The sequence below is a fragment of the Terrapene carolina genome, unplaced genomic scaffold, assembly GCF_002925995.2.
Source record: "Terrapene carolina triunguis isolate 2854851 unplaced genomic scaffold, T_m_triunguis-2.0 Scaffold85, whole genome shotgun sequence".
NCBI lineage: Eukaryota > Metazoa > Chordata > Testudines > Emydidae > Terrapene > Terrapene triunguis.
The window spans coordinates 22,580,984-22,604,874 of record NW_020664436.1 but is presented as its reverse complement, the minus strand read 5'-3'; the positions used below and the strand labels follow the sequence as shown (position 1 = coordinate 22,604,874).

The 23,891-nt window shown below is 39.3% G+C and overlaps 1 protein-coding gene across 7 annotated transcripts in view; it reads right to left on the bottom strand.

The window, feature by feature from the left end:
* Positions 1–23,891, bottom strand: part of SIPA1L2 (signal induced proliferation associated 1 like 2) — a 186,327-nt gene that overhangs the window by 136,288 nt on the left and 26,148 nt on the right. For 5 of the 7 annotated variants that reach the window (XM_029911018.1, XM_029911022.1, XM_029911020.1 and 2 more), the window contains exons 3-4: positions 10,794–10,840; positions 889–2,606 (exon numbers count right to left, since the gene is read on the bottom strand). In XM_029911018.1, the coding sequence (XP_029766878.1) occupies positions 889–2,359 (1,471 nt within the window). In that variant the 5' untranslated portion in view covers positions 2,360–2,606; positions 10,794–10,840. The remainder of the gene's footprint in view (positions 1–888; positions 2,607–10,793; positions 10,841–23,891) is intronic. The other 2 variants (XM_029911019.1, XM_029911023.1) reach the window with 2 other exon arrangements.

The window sequence follows — 23,891 nt, the reverse complement described above, 5'->3', positions numbered from 1 at the left end:
TTGGCTGGGAAGGCACAGCAAGCATGACATTAGGAAGTCTCAGCTAAAGGCAGAGAACCTTTGTTATGGAGAGAGATGGAGGTTTTTATTAAAATGAGATAAAAGCCTGAGCTGTGTCTATACTAGTGCTTCACTCTGGAAAGCAGTTTAACATTTTTCTAGTGTAGATATACTAAAAGAACAGGGCTGATGGGCTTGGAAGGGAGCACATCCAGCCCTGCTTAGCTGGAAGACAGGCTTTTGTAATGCAGAGCTTTTGAGGGAGCTGAGAGCAACAGCAATGTAGGAGTGATATATGGAAGAGTCCAATAGCACCTCGAAGAAAAGAAAACACAGGGAAGAACCACAGAGAGAAAGATGGAAGAAACTGAAAAAAGACTGCTAGACAAAATGCACAGAAACAATAGAAGAGAAGAGAACAAAACCCAGACATGGTGATGTATTTTTATAAAAGTACATTATGTAATCTGGTGGATGGATGTTAGCTTCTGACCTAATTAAAAGGTGGTAGTTTACTCGACTGAAAAAGCCTCAAAAATAAAGCCTCCTCTCTAAAATTTTGGGCCCCATCTGTTAAGAGTAGTTTGACAGGAAATCAACATTTTCCCTGTTTTCAGACAAAGAAAACTAAAGCCTTGTACAAGGAAGCTAATATACAATATACTTTAAATTATACCACACTACTCTGTGACCTTGGACAAGTCACTTAATATTTCTGTACTTCATTTTACTCATTGGATACTACTACTTGCAATCCTCACAGATATACTGAGAGGTTTAATTTTTGTCAAATACTCTGAGAGTCTTTAGGGGAAATGCTCTCTTTTAAAGGGCTAAATATTAAGCAAATTAAACCCTATATGTACATATCAAGAAGGAGAGACTTACCTTTTCCATAGAAGAACTTCCGGTAATAATATGCTCCAAGATCAATGTGTTCTATAATATAACGTTTAACTTTCTCCCGGTGAACTGACTGATTCTCTCTTGGCACCTCCAGTACAGAAACACCAGCATTCGTGCAGTGGGAACTTAGAGAGGATTCAAAGGAACAACTTTCACCTGAAGCAAAAGATGCAGAGTTTGCCCTGGAAAGTGCAATCCTCCTATCTCCTTCTCCACCAGTTTCATTCCTGAAGTAAGGGCAACTCAGGATTAGGTCATTGCTTTTCCCATCACCCTCATCAGCATCTAGGTTTTCTTTTGAATTGAGGTCCTCTTTACTTCCCAAAGGAGATTCACAGTTTCCAGTCTGGCCTGCTGTCATTTGAGTTTGCGATGCAGCTGAAGCCCCAGTGGTTATATTTTTTCTTTTTCCCACATTAACCCTGGTAGCCATTGCTTCATTTATGTTAAATAAAATGCTCTGAACATCATAATGTGCAAAACATTTTTGACAGTTCCAAGGACGAATGTTTCTCTCAAATCTACCATCATCCAGTTCTGAGGAAAATTTGAAAGTTTCATGCTCACTTTTAACAGTTCTCAGTTTTCTAAACAGAGATGTTTCTACTGCTTCTGATTTTAGTCTCCATTTGAAAGATTTGTCCCTGTCTCTACCAATAAGCAGGGCACTATCCATATAATCCAATCCAGAAATCCTGACAAATTCTCCCCTGGAAATCTGTGTGGCAGCATGAAGACTTGGAGAAATTGTAGGGTCACAGCGGAAAAACTCGGGAAATCCAAATGGAGCAAGAGTTTTATGTTCAAAGTTTTCCACTCGATATCCTCTGAGCATTGCAAAAAAATTCTCACCAGTTAAACCTTGCCTGTCAATTGAAGAAGTACTTCCATATTCTCTATGAAGAGCTGCTCCTGTATTTGGGTTAACAGCATTCTGGTCCAACACATCTTCAGCATCAATGTCACTAATGGTGACATCACTGTTGCTTCTTTGTCTTATGGGATGAAGTCCCCTCTGGGGCGAATGGACAAAGAGATCTCCTATTGTATATTTGGTCTCTTCAAATTCCAAATCCAACTGCTGTTCTTGTTGCCCATCACTTTGGTCATTTTGTCCATTTGGAATTACTGATCCAACACTCTCATAACTGGTTTGAGGTCTACTTTCCCATACTGCTTTACTTAGTTCCTTAGAGCAATCCTTTTTAGGAGGCCATTCAGATACCCTCGCTCGGACACCCATTTTAGGCATAGCTGGTGTACCATTAGTTTGATTACTTTCATTTTTGCTAGATGTATTTAAAGAAGCAGGAGGACCCACGTTACCATTTAAAGCTTTAAATTTTCTAGCAAAGTAGTCATCGGACTGCATACTTTTTGAAGATTCCTTGAACTTTGAGGACGTTCGGCTGGGTTTGTGCTTATCTTCTTGTGAAGACCTTTGATCGCTCATGTCCACTCAAGGGCAAAGAAGTACCTAGTCTTACCTCCAAGACTGGTATTACTGTTATTACATTATCATCACATATGGAACAGAGAATTGCAAAATAAGACAACTACTGTCTGTATCAGAGCATAATGGTATCAGAGTGCCATTTTTGTTAAAAAAAATATATCAGAAAAAGAGGTCTTCATAATATTTCCTTCAGTTTAGAAGTGTTCAATCTGATATCAATCCAGGTATATTCCTTGTACCTGTTCTGAAAAAGAAAAATGTACATTAAAATGATATACATTCAAGAGCAGGAAGTCTACAGTGTTACTTGTAAATATAAAACATCCTAAACACCATTAGTGGTCCATATATTCTCAAAGGAACTCAGATACAAACATACTGAGAATATTATAAATTATGTAGTCAGAAAGGTAAAGATAGAAGTATGTTCTGATTTGCACTACTCAGCAACCAATGAATTAGCCCAGTAATATTTGTAATGCTAAAGGTATAGAATATGTAAGATCAATCCACAGATTGTTATTAACGTATGGAAGAACTTATCTATAAACATAACATAAGCCACTACAGTTAACCAATTTAAATCCACTATTAATACATCCCTGCCTAATTAATTTAAATCTGCAATAGATTACAGACCTATTCCATTTGTCTTCTTTTCCTACTTTCATCTCAGTATCTTTCTCAATACCGTCCTAATGCATGGAATGCCCTCTTCATCCCAGTTTGCCAAAATGACTCTCCATATTCAAGCATCTCCTGAAAAGTCACTTCTGTGATGCTCATATGAACAGAGTCAACAGTAATACGGAAATCAGAAGGCATACTCTTCAAGTTACTCTCTACTGTAGGTTTTCCAGTGCAACCTCCTTTTTTGTAGGTCTATGAAAACAAAGCCCTTTGGGGCAGGGACTGCGCTCAGCCAATATCATCACTCAGAAATGCACTTGTGGGTACATCTGCTAAAAACTAAGGTCTGGTCTATTCTAAAATATTGGGTCAGTTTAATTACGTCAGTGAGAAGTGTGAAAAATCCATGCTCTTGAATAGCATAGTTAAGCCAACCTAAGTTCCTGTGTAGTCAGAGCTAAGTAGATGGAAAAATTCTTCTGTCGACCTAGCTACCGACACTCGGGGAGATGGATTACATACACCAACAGGAGAACGCCTCCCATCTACACAGGCAGTGTCTACATTGAAGCACTACAGCAGCACAGCTGTGCCACTGTAGCATTTTAAGTGTAGACGAGCCCTCAGTGTTGCAATTTCATGGATGATAGACTGGAAGAATCCATAGGTGATTCTGTCCACTGGTACAAAAGATTCAGTAAAATTTAGTCTGATCAGGAAATACATTCAGTTAGTGATTAGAGCTGGTTGGAACATTTTCAGTGAAATTTCATTTAATTGAAGCCAAAACACTCCAAACATCATGGAGATGTATCAGTTTCAACCAAGTTTAAAGTACATGCTCTCCCTGGGTCAGTCATCTGGAACAAAAAAACTCTTCTCAATCAGATAGAGCAGGGACTTGAATCAGGGTTTCCCATAACCCACACCAGTGCTCTAACCACCAGGCTATCGAGTCAGAAACCTTCCCAAATTGGAAAGCTCAAGCTTCTGTCTGAAATGGACATTTTGACACAATTCTGTTTACGAAAAATGTTTGAAAGGTTATATTTTTCTTCAAAATGCAGAATGAAAACAGTTTCAAAAACTCAAATGTTGCTGCAAAACAGAATGGTCTTCCTCCAGCCAGCTCAACTAGTAAATGTCTATTAAATTGTGGAACAGTCTTCCCACAGATGTGATTTAAAACTATGCTGGACAAGAACATAACATAACATATACTGTAAGGAACAATCCTGTGGTGCTAGTGTTTAAAATCTTCTATTCTAAAGGTCTCTTTGGCTCTAATTTCTATCTTACTTCTATATGGCAATATTTCTGTTTCATTTACTCTGAATTATAGTACACTTGAATAATCCTTGAAAGTGAATTGCAAGGATTTTGTTCCAAACATTTTACAGTTAAATATTCCAGTTGTATAGCAGAAAATATGTAGTCACTTCAAATTTACAAGTACTAATGAAAACTAGGTCTTTCTTTGAAGAGGGAGGGTGCGGGGGCACAGAATTTTGAATTTGGGACTTGCCAGTTAGGCAAACAGTGATGATATTGCAAACACTGTAAACCATGCTGGAAAGTAAAAAAGAGTCCCAGCGGAAACTTAAAGGCAAAACCACTAGGCAGATCTCTAGACAAGGAAGAGAGGAGAACTCCAATTAATGTTTTTTTTTTTAAATGGCAATTCCTTTCATTGTAATGCATCTAGGAAACAGCAGTAAGGTACTGCATGATTTCCTTCTATTTTACTGTTTGGAGGATTTACGTTACTTCATTCTTAATCTCACTGCAGAACAGCTGTAACTGGAGCATATTCTCTTTTATATTTCGCTGCTTGCTAATCTAAGAGGCTACAGCTACTATGCTAAAGAACGACATGCTGGTTGCTTCCCACAACAACAACAACATGGCAGCCAAGTTGGCAAACGTTAATTCAGTCAAACATTGAATTACTAGAACACTAAAATATTTTTCAATTGTTTTTAATAGTTTTCAGGATAATCATGTAGAGGAATGTGCACAGGGTATGCACATCCATCTGCAGCCATGTCCAGTGCTTTCCTCCCATTGCGAAAGATCAGTTTAAGGGTGAGGCAAGATTGAATGTTATCTACTCCCACGGCAGCTTTTCTTCTTTGGGCAGTAAGAGAGAATGTAATGATCTTTCAAGATGCTTCAAATACGGATCTGCACATTTAGGGCAGTTTTACACTGAAAGCGTCCCGTAGTTCAGTGAAGTTAGTTGGGTGGAGGTAAGAGGAGGGCAGAGAGGAAAACATTTCTTTCCTACCTATATCACGAAAAAAGTATTTAAAAATATTATTGGGGGAAAAGATTAAACTTAAGCTTTACAACAGGACTTTTTTCTTCCATGTCTGGAGGAACACGGGAACCTGAACTCAAGCTTTGCCTGGTATAGCAAGTCTGAAGCCCATTGTATATCAACCTTAGTTAGTTAACAGTGTTTAGCGTGCATAATCAGTCTTGCACTTGAAACTGTTTCCATTTTGCTGCACAGCAGAAAACAGGCCAAAAACATGTTAAGAACATGCTCTTCTTAAGGAACAAAAAAAGTTGTGTTCCAGCCTAAGACCTTAAACACAATACCTACCTGTAGGTTAAAGCAAAAAAGTTTTGCATGCCCACAGTGATCAACCAAACTGTTTAAATGTTAGTTTGCATGGAATCTGATTAAAATATTTTTAAAATATGACACATGGGATCTTTAAATATATTTTTAAAGCATTTTACATTCCTTTGGTAAAAATAAAACGCAAGTAGGAAAATATCTTGTGGTATATCTAACTTTTGGGAAAAATTACTATTACAGAACTAAAGCACAAGAAAGAGTTTCTGTATGAATTATGGTATCATGTAAACTACTGACAGTAGCAACTAATAGGTGTTTCTTCATATTCTTCAAAGAGTTTTCTCCAGATGTCAACTAAAGTGATGTTAGAGGATTGGAGGTCCCCCCTCTCAGAGAAAAGCAATCAAATAAGACTAAGACATCCCATCATAACCCCTCTACCTACTTTGCATTTTGCAACTACTTAAATAGTATTCCAAAAACAATTTTGCATATCTGGAATGATATGGAACTCCACTTATGCTGTGAAGATTAATTCTATTTTCTTTGAAGTGGCTGTAAATTATGTTTTTCACACTATCTATCCAATTCACACATAAAAAATGGAAAACCATTCATCAAAATCTATTCAACCTAGTTTTTTGAAGGGTATCACAAATATTTTTAAATTGTCATACAAACTAAATATAAATATAAAATGAGAAAAGACTATGCTGTAATACTCCCATTCTTCTCTTTCCCAGCAAGAATTAGGAACGGAGAAATTCCTACATCAGATCAGAGCAACAGGCCATCAATTACAGTATCGTATATCTGACAATGGCCAGTACCAGGTGCTTTAGAGAAAGGTGCAATTTTCCACTACTGTGCATAATTTTGGAATAAACTGCCCCTGGGGAAGCTGTTTCCTATGTCCCATAAGTTACTGGTGGTTTAAATACCCTGAAACAAAGCTTTAAATACCTCCCTATATAAAAAAAAATTTAAATGGCTGTCATCCTAGCTCATGTAACTATGTAATTTCTTGTTATACATATAAATGGATAATCCTTTTTTAAACAAGCCTGTTTAGTCTTCAAGGATATCTTGTAGCATTGAGTTCCACTAGTTAATTATGTATTATGTAAAAATAGGTATTTCCTTAAATCATTTTATATATATTATCTTTCAATTTCATTAGCTAGTTCCTTGTTATTGTATTATGAGAAAAAAGTAAAGTAGTTGTTCCTATTTACTCTTTCTATAACATCTGTTGCTAACGTCGTGTCAACTTTTATTCATCTCCTCTGTAAACTGAACAGTCAAAAATGTTTCAGTCTCTGCTCATATGAAAGTCTTTCCATTTGTCTATTTAGAATAGAAGCTCTTCTGGGCAGGGACAGTCTTTTCGTTATGTTTGTATAATATGCCTAGTACAATAAGGGAGGGGTTTCTAGGTACTTCTGCAATACAAATAATAAAATCATCATCAGATCATGCCTCTCATCTAATTTAGCTAGATCTTTTTTGTATAGTGACCAGAACTGGACGCACCATTTCGGGGAAGGGGTATAATTGATTTGTATAAAATAGCATTATAATCTTTTCTGTAATATTTTCATTGCATTCCTTGTACTCCCCCAACAATGTTGGCTTATTTGACTGCCACTGCACATTGAGATGTCCAATGATGCCATGATTTGTCACATAGTTTCAATTAATTTAAAACCCAGTAATGTATATTAGTAGTCCAAGTCATTCCTTCCTGTGTGCAGTACACCTTGCATTTAACACAACAGAATTTCATCTGCTGTTCATCCATCTTTGTTACATCCCTCTCGTGTTCCCTACAGTCTTCTCTATGCTTCACTCACCTAAACAATTAAGTCACCTGCAAAGTTTACCACCCGCTTTGGTTTTATGTTCTTTTTGACTAGTTTCCTCATTTAAAAAAACAAACACCTTTTTAAAAGCTGAGTGTCACAGTACCCTCCCCCCCCGCCCCGACTATGTTAACTTTCTATGCCAGCAGTTTGCTTCCACTTTTTCTGCATATGCTCTTCCTTCCTCAAGACGTTTCCCAGCACCAGATAAATTTCTTGATGCATGAGGAAGTGATCAGCCTCTCTCTCTCTCTCTATGATCTCAACAACGGAAGTTTCGTTTCTCCATTCCAGCCTTATCCCCTCCTAGCAGATGCGTGACTTCCTTAAATGGAAGACAGAGAGTCAGTTCTGAACTGGGACAATTCTACTATGTCTGTATAAATAATTCTGTCTCCTTCTGCCCTTTTAGTTCAAAAACTAGTAAATGCACCATGGGATCCCATGGTGTTGATGCTCCATGCTCTCCATCACCTGAGAGGCTTTGAGGCCATGCCTCCTGATCCATCTGATATCAACCTACAATTGTTGGAGGAAAGCATACTTCAAAAAGACTTGACCATTGTGGCAATTCTCTCTTCTTATGCTTCTCACATCCTTCCAGTTACACAGAAGGTATGACAACCCATTCTCAGGGAAACAAATATTTGTGTACACTCATTATTTTAAAGCAATAGCACATTGTATCCAGTGGTTTTTAAAAAAAAAAAAAACTCTTATTCCCTCCTCTGACTTATGAAGCGGTGAACACCTTAAAACTAGTGTATCGGTCGACCAAGGAGATGCCTAAATTGGCACTGAATTATTGATTAACACTTTATTGGAAACAGCAACATTTGGGGGAAAAACTGCCCTTATAAGAACCACTAAAGTGAAGGTATATGAACAAATAAGGCAGACCTTTTAAAAATCTATAGTTGGACTAATTTATATAACCTCTATTTTTAATATAGTCCAGTGGTTCTCAACCCATGGGACACTTAAGGCCCAATCACCACACAGCTGCATGTAGCATCCTCAGGGCAATACAGATAGTATATATATTGTGTGGATGCAGCCCACATAATACATAGAACACTGCATATGTCTGCCACAATGGTAAATAGGTTGAGAACCACTGATATAGGCTGTGTGTACATTTAGTAGTGAATATTTCATAGATTCATAATTCAGTAATACAGAAGATGCTCTGTTTGAAAAAGGATCAGATGACTAAGAGATTGTATTACCTTCTATGGCATCACTCCCCCTCTCCTACATTTGTTTTTCATCAATTGCTCTTTGCTCTATTTGTTCTTTCTCCACAAAAAAGAATTGGACAAAATAAATAGTCTACATACACCCCTCAGTTATAACTAATGCTTGCACCATTTATTATAAACTTGCTTTTGTTTGCGTTACAAGACATAACATTTAATAAAACAGATTTCCTCCCCCGCCCCACCCCCCAAAAAATACTTGTTAATACCTTCCTCATCCCTGAACACCCCACACACACTCCTTTAGGTCAAGTTCCTCACTTTTCCCTTTTTTCCTCCTCACCTTAGTCTTTCAGCTAGAGAGCCATTGCCAAACATGGTCAAAAGATAAAACTGAATGCCTACCCTGCTGTTGTGCTTGTGCCAATCCTCTGCACTAGGGCTGCTGGATGTTATGCAAATAACTTAAGTTCCTTCCACAGAGTTACAAAGACTTCCTTCTGAGCTCAATACAGCAGCTGGTTTGTTAGCCACAGTTTCAGTTCTCTTTAAGGTGGAATGTTTCCAAGTTTCCTGGGGACCTGGATATATGCCCACAAATGGTCCCGTGCCAATAACAGAGCAATGAATAAAAACTGTACTATTGGACTACCCTGTCAAAAGGAGGCTGCTTGGTAACCCTGCCTCATGTCAGCCTTGATAGACAGAAATGAATGATATAAGGGGCCTTTCTGAGATCATTTTGTTGATGAAGAAACTGGAAATCTGCCCCTATTATTAGAGAATTTTATCACCCTAAGAAGAATGCATAATTAATCTTTGTACTATTTATCAAGATTAAAATTCTAGAATTGTGATTCTGAGGCTGTGCTAATCTTAAAAAATGAGAAGTGCAATTTGATAAAATAGGAATATAAATGTGAATAATAGGCCAAATCTGATGGTCAGCCAGACATTTGATTTGCATTTGACTGATTCTACACAGCATTTTGCTATGAGTAATAAGAGTTCTAGTCAGCTTTCAGTCTTCAGAGTAACACATTTAAAGAGCACAGTGTTGTGTATTTTGCCAGTATAGTTAATGCAGCAGTAATACATCAGCTACTTTACAGCAAATCCATTTTTGGATGCAAGTTTGGCCTGGGACCCATCCTTCTATGACCTATGGAAATAATAGGGTGCAAAGGAAAAGAGGGGAGGGTCTATAAGCTACCTTTCTCCTCAAGAACTCTCAACTAGACAATTCACTGAGTAACATCAAGGTAGCTACAGTGTTAGTGGAAGAATACCTAAACTTTCAACTATTTAAGATAGCAGCACCTGTACAAAAATTGGCACAAGGAAAATATAGAAAACTTAATTTAGTCTTGATTTAGAATACCTTTCTAAATTAAATAATTTTCCATTTGCTTCTTCCCTCGTTTGTAAACCACTAATATTAAGAATCATTATATGGATGGAGTTCATCTGCTCCTATTGTTTATTCCTTAAAGCCAAAGACCAGATATTTTCAGCTCGGGATCCTAAATCAAAATGGCCTGGATTTTCAGAGGCACAGTGGAGGGTGTGGGTGCTCATTTAGGTGTTCAAATAGGGATTTAGGTGCCTAACTTTAGATATCCAAGTTGGAAAATCTTGGCCATACTCCTTTGTGTGATATCACAATCTCAAGAGCAGTTAATTGTGATATCACAAAGGATTATTATTCCAAATGAGGAATATGCAGGAAGAGCAGATGAACTCCTTTAGCAAGAGCCTGTTTTCATGCAAATGTCCTTAGAAAATGTGATTTTTAAGCATAATTGTCTTAAATAGAATGTTTTTCAAGGTTTTCCATGAGGCATCAGTAAATCTTTAAGGCTAACACTAACTATAATTGAGTCACTTATCTGGATTGCAGCTGTGGAAAAAGGACTGAAAACAGTACAATGCACAAATTATGAACCCAGTTCATGAAAAAATGGCTCAAATTATTATACATCAGATTTACAATAAAACTATAACTACAGTGTAAATGGTTACTTCTTATACCCATACTTCATGATTAATATGCAGATTTAGACAGGAGGCAGAAGAGACATTGGAAGCCCCTCATTTTGATTAATGGGGATACACATGAGTTTCTGTATACTGAGTATTTGTTGTGAACTTACTCATTTGTGCTCTTTCTTCACATGTATAGTCTTTGGTTGTAAGTGAACTGTAAGGGCAGAAAATGAAAAAAGCTTGCTGAGATCAAAAAACTATGATAAAATATCTAAAAAAATATTCCATTATATTACTGTTATTGTGTTAGATCAAGGCTTGGATTATTTGAAACAAGATTATAATTAAGCAATTATGCTAATACACTCTTGGAATGATTCTCCATTTACACTGATGCAAATCAGGAGCAATTCCTTTCATGTCAATGGAGTAACACTACCAGAAAACAGGTGTAAATGAATGGAGAATTAGACCTTATATTTGGTCTAATGGTCTCTTCCACTCACAGATAAATGCTAGAGACATTTATCTTAAAATAAACATTAAAGCAAAGCCACAGTATATAACCTTGAAGCTATACACTTTAACAATAAAATTTTGCCTAATGTAAGTGCAATTTCACAAAAGGTAAAAAAATAAATAAAGCTTTCTAAGTCAAAATTATGTTTCCCTTTGGTCTTGGAAGGAATCCAAGATGGCAATCACAATAACATCTATTGCAGCAGTTTTAGAAGATTTAAAAATAAAAAGCAAAACCATACAAAAACTCCTTATCTTTCCTATTAAACAGACTTATGGAATGGATTCCCTCCCTTCACTTAAGAAATCAAAGATGACAAAGTGATTTAGTGAGTACCACCTCCCAATTATTATGATCATCATTATTATGTCAAGATGCATTGCAATCAGTTATGAAGCACACACAAGTATAGTTTGCAATTAATCATTTTTTATTTATTTTGGATTTGGAAAGGTAACAAGGTACCGATCCCCAAACTCTTGGCACTTATTGACAGAGGTGCTTTTATACATTTTTTCTTGTCATTTCCCCAGAATAATCAACCTTAAATATTGTAGCTCAATTTGTACTTTGTTTCATCGGGAAATAATGATAAACTTTTCAGCAAGCAATTGGTATAGTCCCACAATTAACATTTCTACTTTACATTACTATCTTAATTAGCACAATGCTACATCAATTTAATTAAGAATATTTCAGAAACAGAATAAGGGTGCTAAAGAGACTTTTAATTTTAATATTTTTTTTAAATTTGCTGAAAGGAAAAAAGTTTATTTTAAATTTCAGAATCAATACTTTAGATTTTTCTTGGACTATTGACACCACTACCCTACTATTTTGCTTCAGCATTTTGATAAATGATACAAGTTTTGGCAGTTGGATATTTTAAGGCTAATCTGCTTTCTAAAACAAAGTAACTCTCCCACTGTTCTTATAGCTCTGTCAAAAATCAGCTCTATCATGCTATCTATGCCAAAGTTTGATTAAACGACCGAAGTTGAAAAGTGGACTGGGATATGACCTCACACAGGCTGGACTACATAGACGTGTAGGGTGAAATCCTGGCTCCACTGAAGCCAATGGCAAAACTCCCATTTACTTCATTTGGGCGATATTTTCATGCATCAACTTGCAATTCAGTTAGACTATTTTTAGTACATTTATGGAACCACACACACACACAGGAATTACAAGGTAAAGAACAGTATTAAAAGAATCATATCCTCAGATCAAGGGATTTTTCTGGGAGAAGGAAGAACAGCTGTGAATACTAACTGTTTCCTATTAAGCCAGAAGAAGAAAAAGTTGCCCTCCCACTATTTCTCAGATGATTTTAGCCAGCAAGTATTCATTTACCATGATTCATGAATCAAACTGCAGAAGGAAGTTATTTGCCTATAACCTGAGTTTTCAATATGAGCAGACAGTGCAGCTTCAGCCGATAGAAGTTTCTAGAAGCAGTGCTCATTGGAGCACTCACGCCCCCTCTAACCCTGCCCCTTCCTTCATGGCTCTCGACATTTGGATAGCAGAACTACAAAAGGACGACATGGCTTGCCGACCACCTTAGTTCCTTCCAGTCCCTCCTTGGGTTCAAAGTTGAAATTAGGACTCCAAGGAAGAAAAGAAAATGGGCAGGGGAGCATGAATGTGCAGAGGTTATTTCAAAGAACTACAGTTACATATAAACAACCTTCATTATTTCTTCTGCACATTTTCCACTCTCAGGATTTTAGCAAGCAGTATTCCTGCCTTCAGAGAATGGGACAAAGAGGCCTACTTAAACGGAAATTGTAATACTGCTTTACCAAATTGTACAGCTCTTCTAGATGCCACATCTGTGACACAGCATTGGTGCCAACTGGCAAAGGACTCACTGCTCTTTACAAGCAACTCCTGTCTCAGACAGGACAACCACACTCACCTAATACGCTGCTTTCATGGTATTTATCCATAAAGGGTGGGATGTGAGATCTCTACTGAAAGCTTGTTGCTCATCGATAATGTGAGGTGTGTGTACAGGTAATATTTAAGGCATAATGTAACAGTATAGATAATTATGCCCTTTATAAGTCTTGGAGCCAAAGTGAGTCACCAGGGTATCGTGTCTCAGGGACGACTCATTCTAGTGGGAAGGAGTTGTCACCCCCCCCCCCCCCCCCCCCCCCCCCGGCTAGCCAATTATGCAATGTATTGCTCAGTGGTCCACTGTTGCAACAACTGAGAAAAGTGAATGGAAAATCATCAAAGACAAGCTATAAACGTCAAAACTACTTGGCAGTGAAAAGGAACGATATGACAGCAAGGGGATGGCCCTGTCTGTGAACAAAGACAAAAGACTGAGTCAGTGCATCAGAAGGTGGAGAAAGACACACTACATTCATTCACTGAGGAGGTACCTTGAAACAGTGCAGGTGAAAGATCATGAAAGACTGGATCTAGCAAACGCTACAAAAGACAGAACTTTGGAGTGAGAATCTATTCTATTAGATAGGAATATGTGTATTCCCTACTCTCTGTTTCATGATTTTGTTTTGTATGTGACCATTTGTTTCTAAAACTCAATTATTTCTATTTGATTCTCTATTCTTTTCTTAAATAAATTTCCTTTTGTTTTACTATAATTGAACTCAAATGTTGTGTGTGATACAGAAGCAGCAGCCTAAGGTAAAACTAGTAAACTGGGGTACATTATTCCTTTGAATTGGGATCTAAGATTTCTGTGGGTATCCAGTGATCAGGGGCCAAAATCCACAGGGGGATACTTTGAAGGGACACAGGGGATGAGGTGCATATATTGTCAATTTCCAGGGCAAAGGAAGGGCTGGTATAGCCCAGAGGAGAGAGTGTGAGTGGAAGGCAAGCTAGTTGTGTTAGGGAGCTAACACTCAGCTGGCACAGGCAAGACTTGCTCACGCTGGAAGTGGCAACAAGGTGACTCCTAGCTCTGGGTGCCCCCAGAAGCAGCACAGAATAGTGCTTTGTGAACACATGAATCAACCTCCAAGTGATATCTCTACAGATTGCTAATATGGAATATGTCTAAAGTAGGTGGTGACAGTGGCTTTCGTTCTAGTTGAGTGCACTCCAAGCCCTCTGGAAGAGGAACAGAGGTATATTTATAACACACTTCCATATAGCTTAACCCCTTTAGAAAGGCATCGGGATAAAACTGCCTGCCCTTTATGCTTTTTCCCTCATAAGGAGACAAAGTCTAGGTTATTTCCTGTACTCCTCTCAGACCTATTGAAATAGGCTACTTCTGACTTAGCATTCAATATGTGTAGTTTAGCTCCCCAGGGGAGCAAGGCCTGCAGAAACATATGGACAACTTATGGCCAAGTTAAAATAGAATCCTGTTACCACCTTGGGGAGAAATTTCAGGTGTGGAGGAAGGATGTCATTTTCTACTGAGTTCTTCAGTGACCACTCAGGCTGACCATCTAACTCTCTGCTCATCTGATTTGTCAGCATATTGTCCTTGCCTGCAAGTTGGAAAGCTAATGGGTAAATTTGGTGTTAGAGCTACAGCTTCTTTGCACAGCTAGCTGAAATGTGCTTACCCAACTGTTCACGTAAAAACTGCTGTACAATTATCTGTAACTGCTTGAACCTAGAATTGTCAAATTCTTGTAATGAGCTTCCAAGCCCAGATTCACTGTGATGACAGTGACTGACTGAGCTAGGAGGTTGAATGCAACTCCTCTGAGAACTCTGTGATGTTGAGTATCACATAAGGAATAGGAACAGGAACACATCCTTGGGTAGTATCAATTTCATAAACATGCTTACTGTATTTGGAATATAGCGTCTTGCTAGCCAATGTAGTATGTGCCTCAACTGTAGATGTGCACACGGAATTACAGTGGTCACTGAAGTCATAAGGCCCATCAACCTAAGGAAGAACATTACTGTTTGACACAAGTTCTCTTGTACTACATCTATTGTTGTAAGCATTTTTAAATAGAAACTTTTCTTCTAGAAGAAAAGTTCTATCTTTTTGAGAATCCAGAACTATCCCAATAAAAGACATGACCTGGGTTGGTGCTATTTACACATTCTTTCAGTTTATCTGAACCCCATTATTTGGAACAAGGTAAATGTTTGTGATAGCTTTTGGCAGGCCCTCCTACGATGACACCTTGATGAGCCAACTGTCCACGTGGGGGTAAACCTGGATAACATAACAGCTCAAATGGCCTCCTACTGCTATGAGACACTTTGTGAATACTCAAAGTGCTGCAGATTGCCTAAGTGAAAAGACCTTATATTGGTAATGATCTCCACCCACAAGAAACTGAATGCATTTTCTATGCAAAAGTCTCATTGAGATGTGAAAGTAAGCATCCTGTAAATCAAGAGCCCCAAACCAATCATAAGTGAATAAGGAGGGGATGAGTGAGGCTAGGGTAAAGCATGGTGAATTTGAACTTTCTGATGAAGAGAGTTGAGCTTCTCAAGATCTAAAATGGGTCTGAGACCTCCATCTTTCTTAGGGCTCAGAAAGTATCTGGGGGAAAAAATTCCTTCTCTCAGATACCTTCAGGAATTTCCTTTATGGCACCAGACTCCAGTAGTGAGCAGACTTCTGATCTGAGCAAGTTCTTTCTTCTGAGGAGGAGGGTTGGTGGGAGGCAGGATAGTGTTGAACTGAATGGAGTAACCCTGCTGGACAATCTCCAAATTCCATTTATCTATAGTGATTACACGCCAGGCCTCAAAGAAATGTGGATTGCAGAGGGGTGGGAGGAGAGATGAGAAGAGAGGGAAAAAGTTTACAAATGAAAGGGATGCCTAGTTTAAAACTGGTTTGGGATTTTGGGCATCCCATCAAACCTGTGATACATACGCTGACACAGAGGAAGATGATGCAGCAGATCTTTCTCTAGCTTGCATTTAGTAGGGTGTGTGTGTCTACTGATACTGAATTGGAGTGGGTGGGATTATTTTCTTGAAAAGAATAGGAAGTAGAGCTTTGGTATGGTTTCTGATAAAATTTGGTACCCTCAATTTTTTCTTAGGGGTTTCAGAAATCACTAGAGACCTTGCAGTAGACCTGTTGGCTTTCAGTTTCCTTACAACCTCATATGTTCTAAAGCTAAATAGCCCTTCACCATCAAATGACAGGTCTTCTCCCCCCATTCTTGTTTCCTGAGGAAGTGCAGAAAGAAAACCATGAATGGCACCTCAATGTAATGGTAATGACAGTACTAGATACCATATCAGAAGCATTGAAGAATGTTCTCAAGGCATGGTTCACTACAAACTGACCTTTGGTAACAATGGTTTTGTCTAGTTACCCTCTCATAATCCCTGGGTGAAGGAGGGTGATCTTGTGGTCTGAAAGACTGGAATTGAGAGAGATTTTTTCTTTCCTGCAGAAGAAGGAATCAGCCCCAATGCTTTATGCTTCTTTCCTGTCTCTTTAAGCAACAAAGGACAATGTACCCAGCGCTGCACAAAGGCCCCCGATCTGAAGGTTGATCTAAATGAGGGTGATTAAGGGGTTCAAAATGATGAACCTGCTTGATCTACTATGGTAACCATAGATCCAGAAGGAACTGACAGTTGTGTTAAAGCAAACAACGAACAATGAGATTTTTAGCACAGAACCAACAGCCTTGGATTCAGACAGCCTTTACCTTCAATATTATCCTTCACTGTGGCACCGACTTCCAAGGCCTGAGGCTTAAGAGTATGCTTTTGCACTTCAGTGTGCAGAACTGGACGCACTATATGCATAGAGGTATGCTCTTGAGGACTGTCTTTCAGCAGAGGTGGACTCCTGTAAGGCCACGCATTTGTGCTCAGCTGGAACCAATCTTTCCAGATTCATAGTGATTGGCACCTTAAGTTTGGCTCAAGACAGAGGCCAACACATGAAGGGATTTTGCCATGATTTTTAACTCTATCAGGAGTCAAAGCTGAGGCTGGTCTCACAGCACTTACAGAACCCTGAATTTTAGAACCAGAAGCTTTAGCTATTAATGATTCCTGCAATAGCATAGCTTGAAGGCAATTCCAGGGGATAAAGGTGCTGCATATGGAACAACAACACAGCAAGTCACTTTGCCCAAAGCAAGCCAAACAATTTTGTCTGCGTGTGTGTCTAAGGAGAAATAACAGGGCAAGAGGTGTACCTCTTGAACCCAGGTTTCTCTATTTTAGGTTTTGATGTATCAGAACAAAGGACCCATGCCAAGGTGCTAAAATACTTAGGTAGTTTTTTCTTGTTTTTTGACTAGCTAAACCTCACCAAAATAGGGTGGCGGCATAAAGAACAAATCAGGGTTCTGAAAATTTGGGGATCCAGTAATCTGTGAGCTTCCTAGTTTATCTGCTATCACAATTGGAAGGAACTGAGGTGGTTTTCATGACATGCCCCCTTTTATAACCTCACCCTCCAAATGTTCAGAGCCTCAAGGAGAAGACAAGAGGCATACGAGTGCTCCAATGGGCACAGCTAGTAGAAAATTCCACTGGTCCAAACTGCACCATTGGCACATCACAAAAGTCAGAATGTGCAGAGGCCACTCAAATAAAAATGCTTTGTCATTAACTTGCAAATTAACAAGTTAAAGGTAAGCATACATACAAAAAACAACCTAAAATTACATTTTGGTAAATTTACCACACAGGGCAGAGGTAAGAGTGATTGGATGCCTTCACATGCATTTCCATAGCTTAACAAAATTGAATTTCTTTTAGGTTTAACATTAACTCCAAATTTTCTGGGCTTGCAACATTTGTTTGGGGGATAATTACAACATCCCTTTAATGTTTTACCCTTAAGTTACTGATATGTACTCAGTCTTAACTCCAGTTTAATGTAGTTTTACTCTGGGAATAGAGTATATTTAGAACAATAAATACAAAGTGAACTTTCCTACTGAATATCAAATGATGATGAACCAAAGTAAACAGAAGGTAAATTTCGTATAGCACTTTACATCTTCAAAGTGGTTCAAAGCGCCTTACAAAGTAGGACATCAAATGCTGGTAGTTTTCTGGGAAGGGCAGCAAAACAAATGCCCTCACCATTAGTGTGGACCTCATCCCAACCATTAGAACAGATTTCATTAAGAGAGGTAGAATTAGCCAGAACACTAGAGTTATCCTCTGCTCTGCAAGAAAAGCAAGGTGTCAGCCACGATTGCATTTGTGCTGCCTGGAACACACCCCCAAAGTCGAGATGTTCAGTGAAATAGTTTTTCAAGTCAAATCTGCAGCCAAAGTTTAGAGAGATAAACAGGGGACTTGTGTACTATAGAAATAGTGTACTCAGCAACTTTGGAGGTTGGGTGAGGAAAGGAAATATCTTGCATAGCTTTTAAGCTGTCCTCTTTGAGTGATTCAAGTACCATATTAACTGGCTCTGGAGAGAGCAAATTCACCTTGGCCTGACAATAAGTCTTTGAGGGGATAAAGGGAAATTGTGTGCATTTGGAAGAGGGGACTATCAAAAGAAATTCAGCAATTCTCAGCAGTATTCAGTAACTAGTGGGTATATTCTCACTAGACGGATGTTTAAATCCCCCGTTTGTTGAGATAGCAACTCCTTGCATAGAAATAAAAACAAACTTCTCACTTTGAAATTATATGGACTAAAGCATGTTGTTTTTAAAAAGCTGAATATGCATAACATAATACAGCCCTTCCACTGTTTTTGGAGAAATAAAAGGCAATCCAGAAATGTAAAATATAAGATAATGACGCACATTTCATTTTATAAAAACATATGAAAGAGCACACTACCCTCTCAAAAAGTTATTCACATCAGAAGTCATTATTTTAGCAGGTTTTCTAGGTCAATGCACAAAGTAGTTATTGAAATTGCAACAGAGAGAAAACAATATGCACAACAGCAGATACAGAGAACAAATTAAGAGCAGAGAATATTAAGAGTCATATCCAGTTTAACAAAAGACTAAGTTGTCTGCATTCTCAGGTACATATTCAAATTGTAAATAAGAGTAACCTCTGGAATTCATCATTGTTCCTTTATTATTTCTAATTTGTCCTTTCATCAACATTTCTGAAGACAGGATTGTAATCCTACACAAAAGACGACAAAAATGTCTACCATCACCCATGTCTTGGGGGGAGAGAAGGAGGGAGATTGTCTGACCAGACAAACATGGAAAAGACAAACCCTGGGATCCTGAGGGTTAAAGGAAAGGTCAAGAATAGCATCTCTGCTACTTACCGGCACCCCCGTTTCTCCAACATGCCAAAGCTTTTACTGTAGTATGATATTCTGGTCCTCCTCCACGCTGGCAATACCTCCCAACTTAGTCATCCACAAATGTTATTAGCACATGCCCAATCAATAAAAATATGACTAATTTAAAATGGAAGAATGAATATTTAATCCTCCTGAATTAATTTAGAGCCTTTCAACACACTTTAATATGGAACAACTGTGCACCTAATTCCATCTAGCACAAACATTAAGTCTGGGTTTCTTAACTAAGGTTCCATTGGGGGTAGGGAGAGTAAAAATCATATAGTGTATATTATAGTACATATATTCCTATTTAGCCCATTCTGTAAAGAAAGCTAGGTCATTTTTCAAAATTCCATCTCCATCAGTTATCATAGACCTCATAAACGCTACAGTTTATTTCACAGCATTGACTGGCCTGACTTCATTGTGTAACAAAAGTCTTCTTTAGTAGTACAAGCATGACGGTTATTGCACAATTCTCCTTATTTTATGACTGTTGCTTGTGATATAAAAGTAATTTCGCAGCCTATGTTATGACTATAGTGAAATATTTCCATTGCATATCAGGGTTTACATCATTTATTTGTGGGGGAGCAGTGTTAAGCTGGCAGAACTGCAGGTCTCACCTTGAAGACAGAGTGCATGTAGTGCTAAGAAACAACTCTGCAAAGCAAGCATATTTGATCATTTAAACTTTTTCAAATGTGCCCACAATTCGTAATTACTGGAATGACTAGCTTAGGATGAGATCTGAAAAGCAAATTACATACTCCAATTCCAGCTCCTTTCTGTTCCAATTCTTATCTTCCTCCTCCTTCCCCATTGGAGGTTTCATCCCAATCCTCTCCTCTCCCCACTACTACTACAGGTAGTCTCTTTATCCAATACATGCACACACACACACACCCCTTCTATTCTAATGCAGACTCCCTTCTGAGCTCATCTCTAACTTTCTACCTCTCCACCTGCAAGGTTTTTCCAAATTCCAACACCTTCCTCTATTACTATCAGCCTTTTGCTAACAAAAATGGATGTTCCTGCAGATGCTTATCTCAGCAGGGTCCAGAGGCATCCCCTAGTCTAATGTTTCCCACACTTAAAAGCTGAACCCCTGCCCCCCATCAGAAAAATGTAACCACTCTCACCCCCTGGTAGGCCCTAGATGTGGTACTAAAGCCTTATGCATGCTCCGACTTGTCTTTTGAGCTTCTCCCCCTTTGACACACACACATTTTAAGAAATATCAGTGTAGATTTCATAATATACTTCCTCTTGATTCTTAAAGTGTCCTGGATCAGCAAATCATTGAAATTTATATTGACATTTAAAGTATCATTGCCATCTGAATTCACAGTCATTGAAATGAATGGGGCAGTTCACAGCTCAGATCTATTGTTTCTGGCTCTCTACAAACTCAGGCAAACATCATATCATTGATCACATTCCCTCCAATTTGAGTATATTCTTTCTTTGTAACTATAGCAGTTAGAGTTTCAGCTTTCACTTTAATAATAAAGTAAGACTCTGGAGGACAACTTAGAGGTCTGACTAGCTTTGCTCTACCATCCAGCTTCCCCTTTAAACACCCCAGTGGAGTGTGGCCCACACTTTGAGAAACAATGCCCTAAACCCTGATGTGGTCACCACAGATATTACAACTTTTACATCGATAGAGAAGACCAGACACTTGCCTTAGGGCTTGTATTCCACAAAAACGGTTCCAAAACATGATCAAAGGAATACGGAACACTTGTTAGAAGCCAATAGAGACCTCGGAGATTAATAGGTTGTTTAACACAGTGACCCTGCTCTTATGAAACATTGTATAATGGGGACCTGCCTTGAGTTCCTGAATCTTCTGTGCCTTTCCTAACGTAATGGCTACTAAAAAGACAGTTTTCATGAATGGGTAGTAAATGGAACAAGTTGCTGAGGGCTCACAGGGGACCTATCCATCCTGTTAACAGTATATTGAGGTCTCAAGAAGGAAGTGAGTCCTGAACTGTGGGGAAAAACATGAATAATGCATTTAAGGAATCTAGCCACTGTGGGGTGAGAAAACAGTGTGGCCCATTGGTAGGAAAGCGATTGCTGCTAGATGGACCCTTATGCACCGACAAAGTCCAGATTGTTGTAGCTCTAGTAAATGAGTGCTGAAATGAGTGTTGTCAGGGGACACAGCTAATGCAAAGCTGCCCAAATAGAAAACCTTTTCCACTTCACTTCATAAGTCTATGTAGTTGAGGCTTTCCTGCTTTGCAACAGAAAGTTCTGAGCTTCAGCTGAAGACCTTCTTTTGTAGGATTTCAGTCAGCCAGCATTCAGGCTGTCAGATAGAAGGAGGCTGGGTCCAGGTTTAGGATCTGGCTGTTCTGAAAGACTATGCCGGGGCTGTACTGAAACATTCATTAGATCCAAATATTAGAACTGCTTGGCCTATACTGGGGTTATCATCATCATCAGTTTTGTGTCTTGCCTCAATTTCCTCAGGACCCTCAGTATCATGGGCAATCAGGAGAAAGGCCTGCAATAACACCAGTGTCCAAAGGATGGGAAAGGTGTCCATCAGGGAGCTTTGTTGAGGCAAGAGAGGCACCTAGTGTGCCCATAAATGAGCAGGACAGCAGCCTCATAAGAGGGCCAAACTTTAAATGCTGGGGACTCAGACTCAACCTGCTATTGTGGAGTCAAAGTACCAAGGATATCTATTATCATAGGTTTATTATTAGTGTTGTATCTGTTAGTTAGCCCGTTCGTTTATAAGCCGACCCCCCAAGATGGTTAGGTAAAAATAGCAAAAACTGTATGACCCTTTCATAAGCTGACCCTATCTTTCAGGGATTGGCAAACTTTGGCTCCTGGTCATCAGGGTAAGCCACTGGCAGGTCAGGACATTTTGTTTACTTGGAGCATCTGCAGGCATGGAGCTCCTCAGCTCCCTGTGGCCGCAGTTCACCGCGGTCACAGGGAGCTGAGGGGCTCCATGCCTGCAGACACCCCAGGTAAACAAAATGACAATGTATTAGATATTCAATTCAATGATTCCATAGAGTTTAAAATCATCAAATTTTGGTGTAGACCCATTTATAAGCCAACCCCTGCTCTTCGATGCGTCACTTTTTTATGAAAAAATTCGGCTTATGAACGAGTACATATGGTAGTTGTGCTTTTTTGCCAACTACACTAACACTAACTAGCCTAACAAGAAATCACACAATGTGCAGAGGTTCCATGTTGCTTCCACAGGCTGTAAGAAGGAACTGAGGGATGGAAAGACCTGCTCCACCCTTTAAACCTTTGAGTACGGCAAGCGTGAAAGTGCATCTCAGGTCCAGGCACAGCCCCAACAGACACTGCTAGCCAAAAGGAATATGATCTTGCATGTGTGGGGCACATGCACACGAAGAGTAGAATGCATGTAAATAATCCCTTGAAGAGCCATCAAATAGGTTATGCTATGGGTAACTGTAGTGAGACTGAGTGGCCTCCCTCCCCACAGGAGAGCGAGGGACCATTACACTCCCCTTGGAGGGTGGAGCCTAGATCGCCCCGCCTGCCTCACCGGAAGTACCGGGGCGTGGCCAGAATTATAAAAGGCAGGCCCTGCAGCACAGTTGGGGGAGAACCTGCGGAGTAGAAGGACGCTTCGCCTGTTCTGCAGCGTCCCAGAGGGGAACCTACACCTGGCTGGTCCCAGTGCAACCGGCTGTGGCTCAGTCGGCATGTTGCGGCTGGATCCCAGCTGACGCAGGGGATCCTGCATTCCCCTGTCACTCCTCCCTTCCCCCCCCCCAGGGTGGCCAACTCCCTACACTTCCCTGAGAAGCTCCTGCACTGGAGAAGAAGCCTCCCTTACCAGCCCCCTTGTACACTGTTTGCTGGCCATACAGCAACATCTAAAGCCAGCCCTGGGACTGCTTTGTTGCTGGCTGCCTGAGCCCCCTCAAGCCCAGGCCCCAGCTCAGTTATAGACTCTGTTTAAGGGCTGGCAGCTTGAGCCGCCCAAGCCCAGGCTAAAGCCTGACCATGACTGTTGGTTGCCCAGCCCTTATTGTGGACTCTTGACTATCCTGCGGACTCTGGTCCTGGCCAGACGGGACCAGACTGAGTGGCTTCCCTCCCCATGGGAGGGCAAGGGACCATTACAGTAACATCTGTATCTGTGCTTAACATTTTGGCACAAGTGTGAACCTCTGAATTATTTCATTAATTTGCCCTGTTGTGTTTAGCTATTCTAGAGGATATGGCAGTTTAAACTGAGATAATGGTGTGATTGCACTAAAATAAGTTTCAGTTGACTTAAAATCCAATTTTTCCTAAGTAAAAACATTAAAATGGTTTAATATAATATGGAAATTATGAATCTGGATGTCTGTAAATAAATGTTTTCAGATCATGTATCAAATTAATTTAAAAATACAATCACAGAATTTCATAGCGTATATGTATTTCAAAAGTAGCATTTAAGTGCTGCACCACTATGTATCTTTAGTAAAACAGTACAAAAATCACCTATAT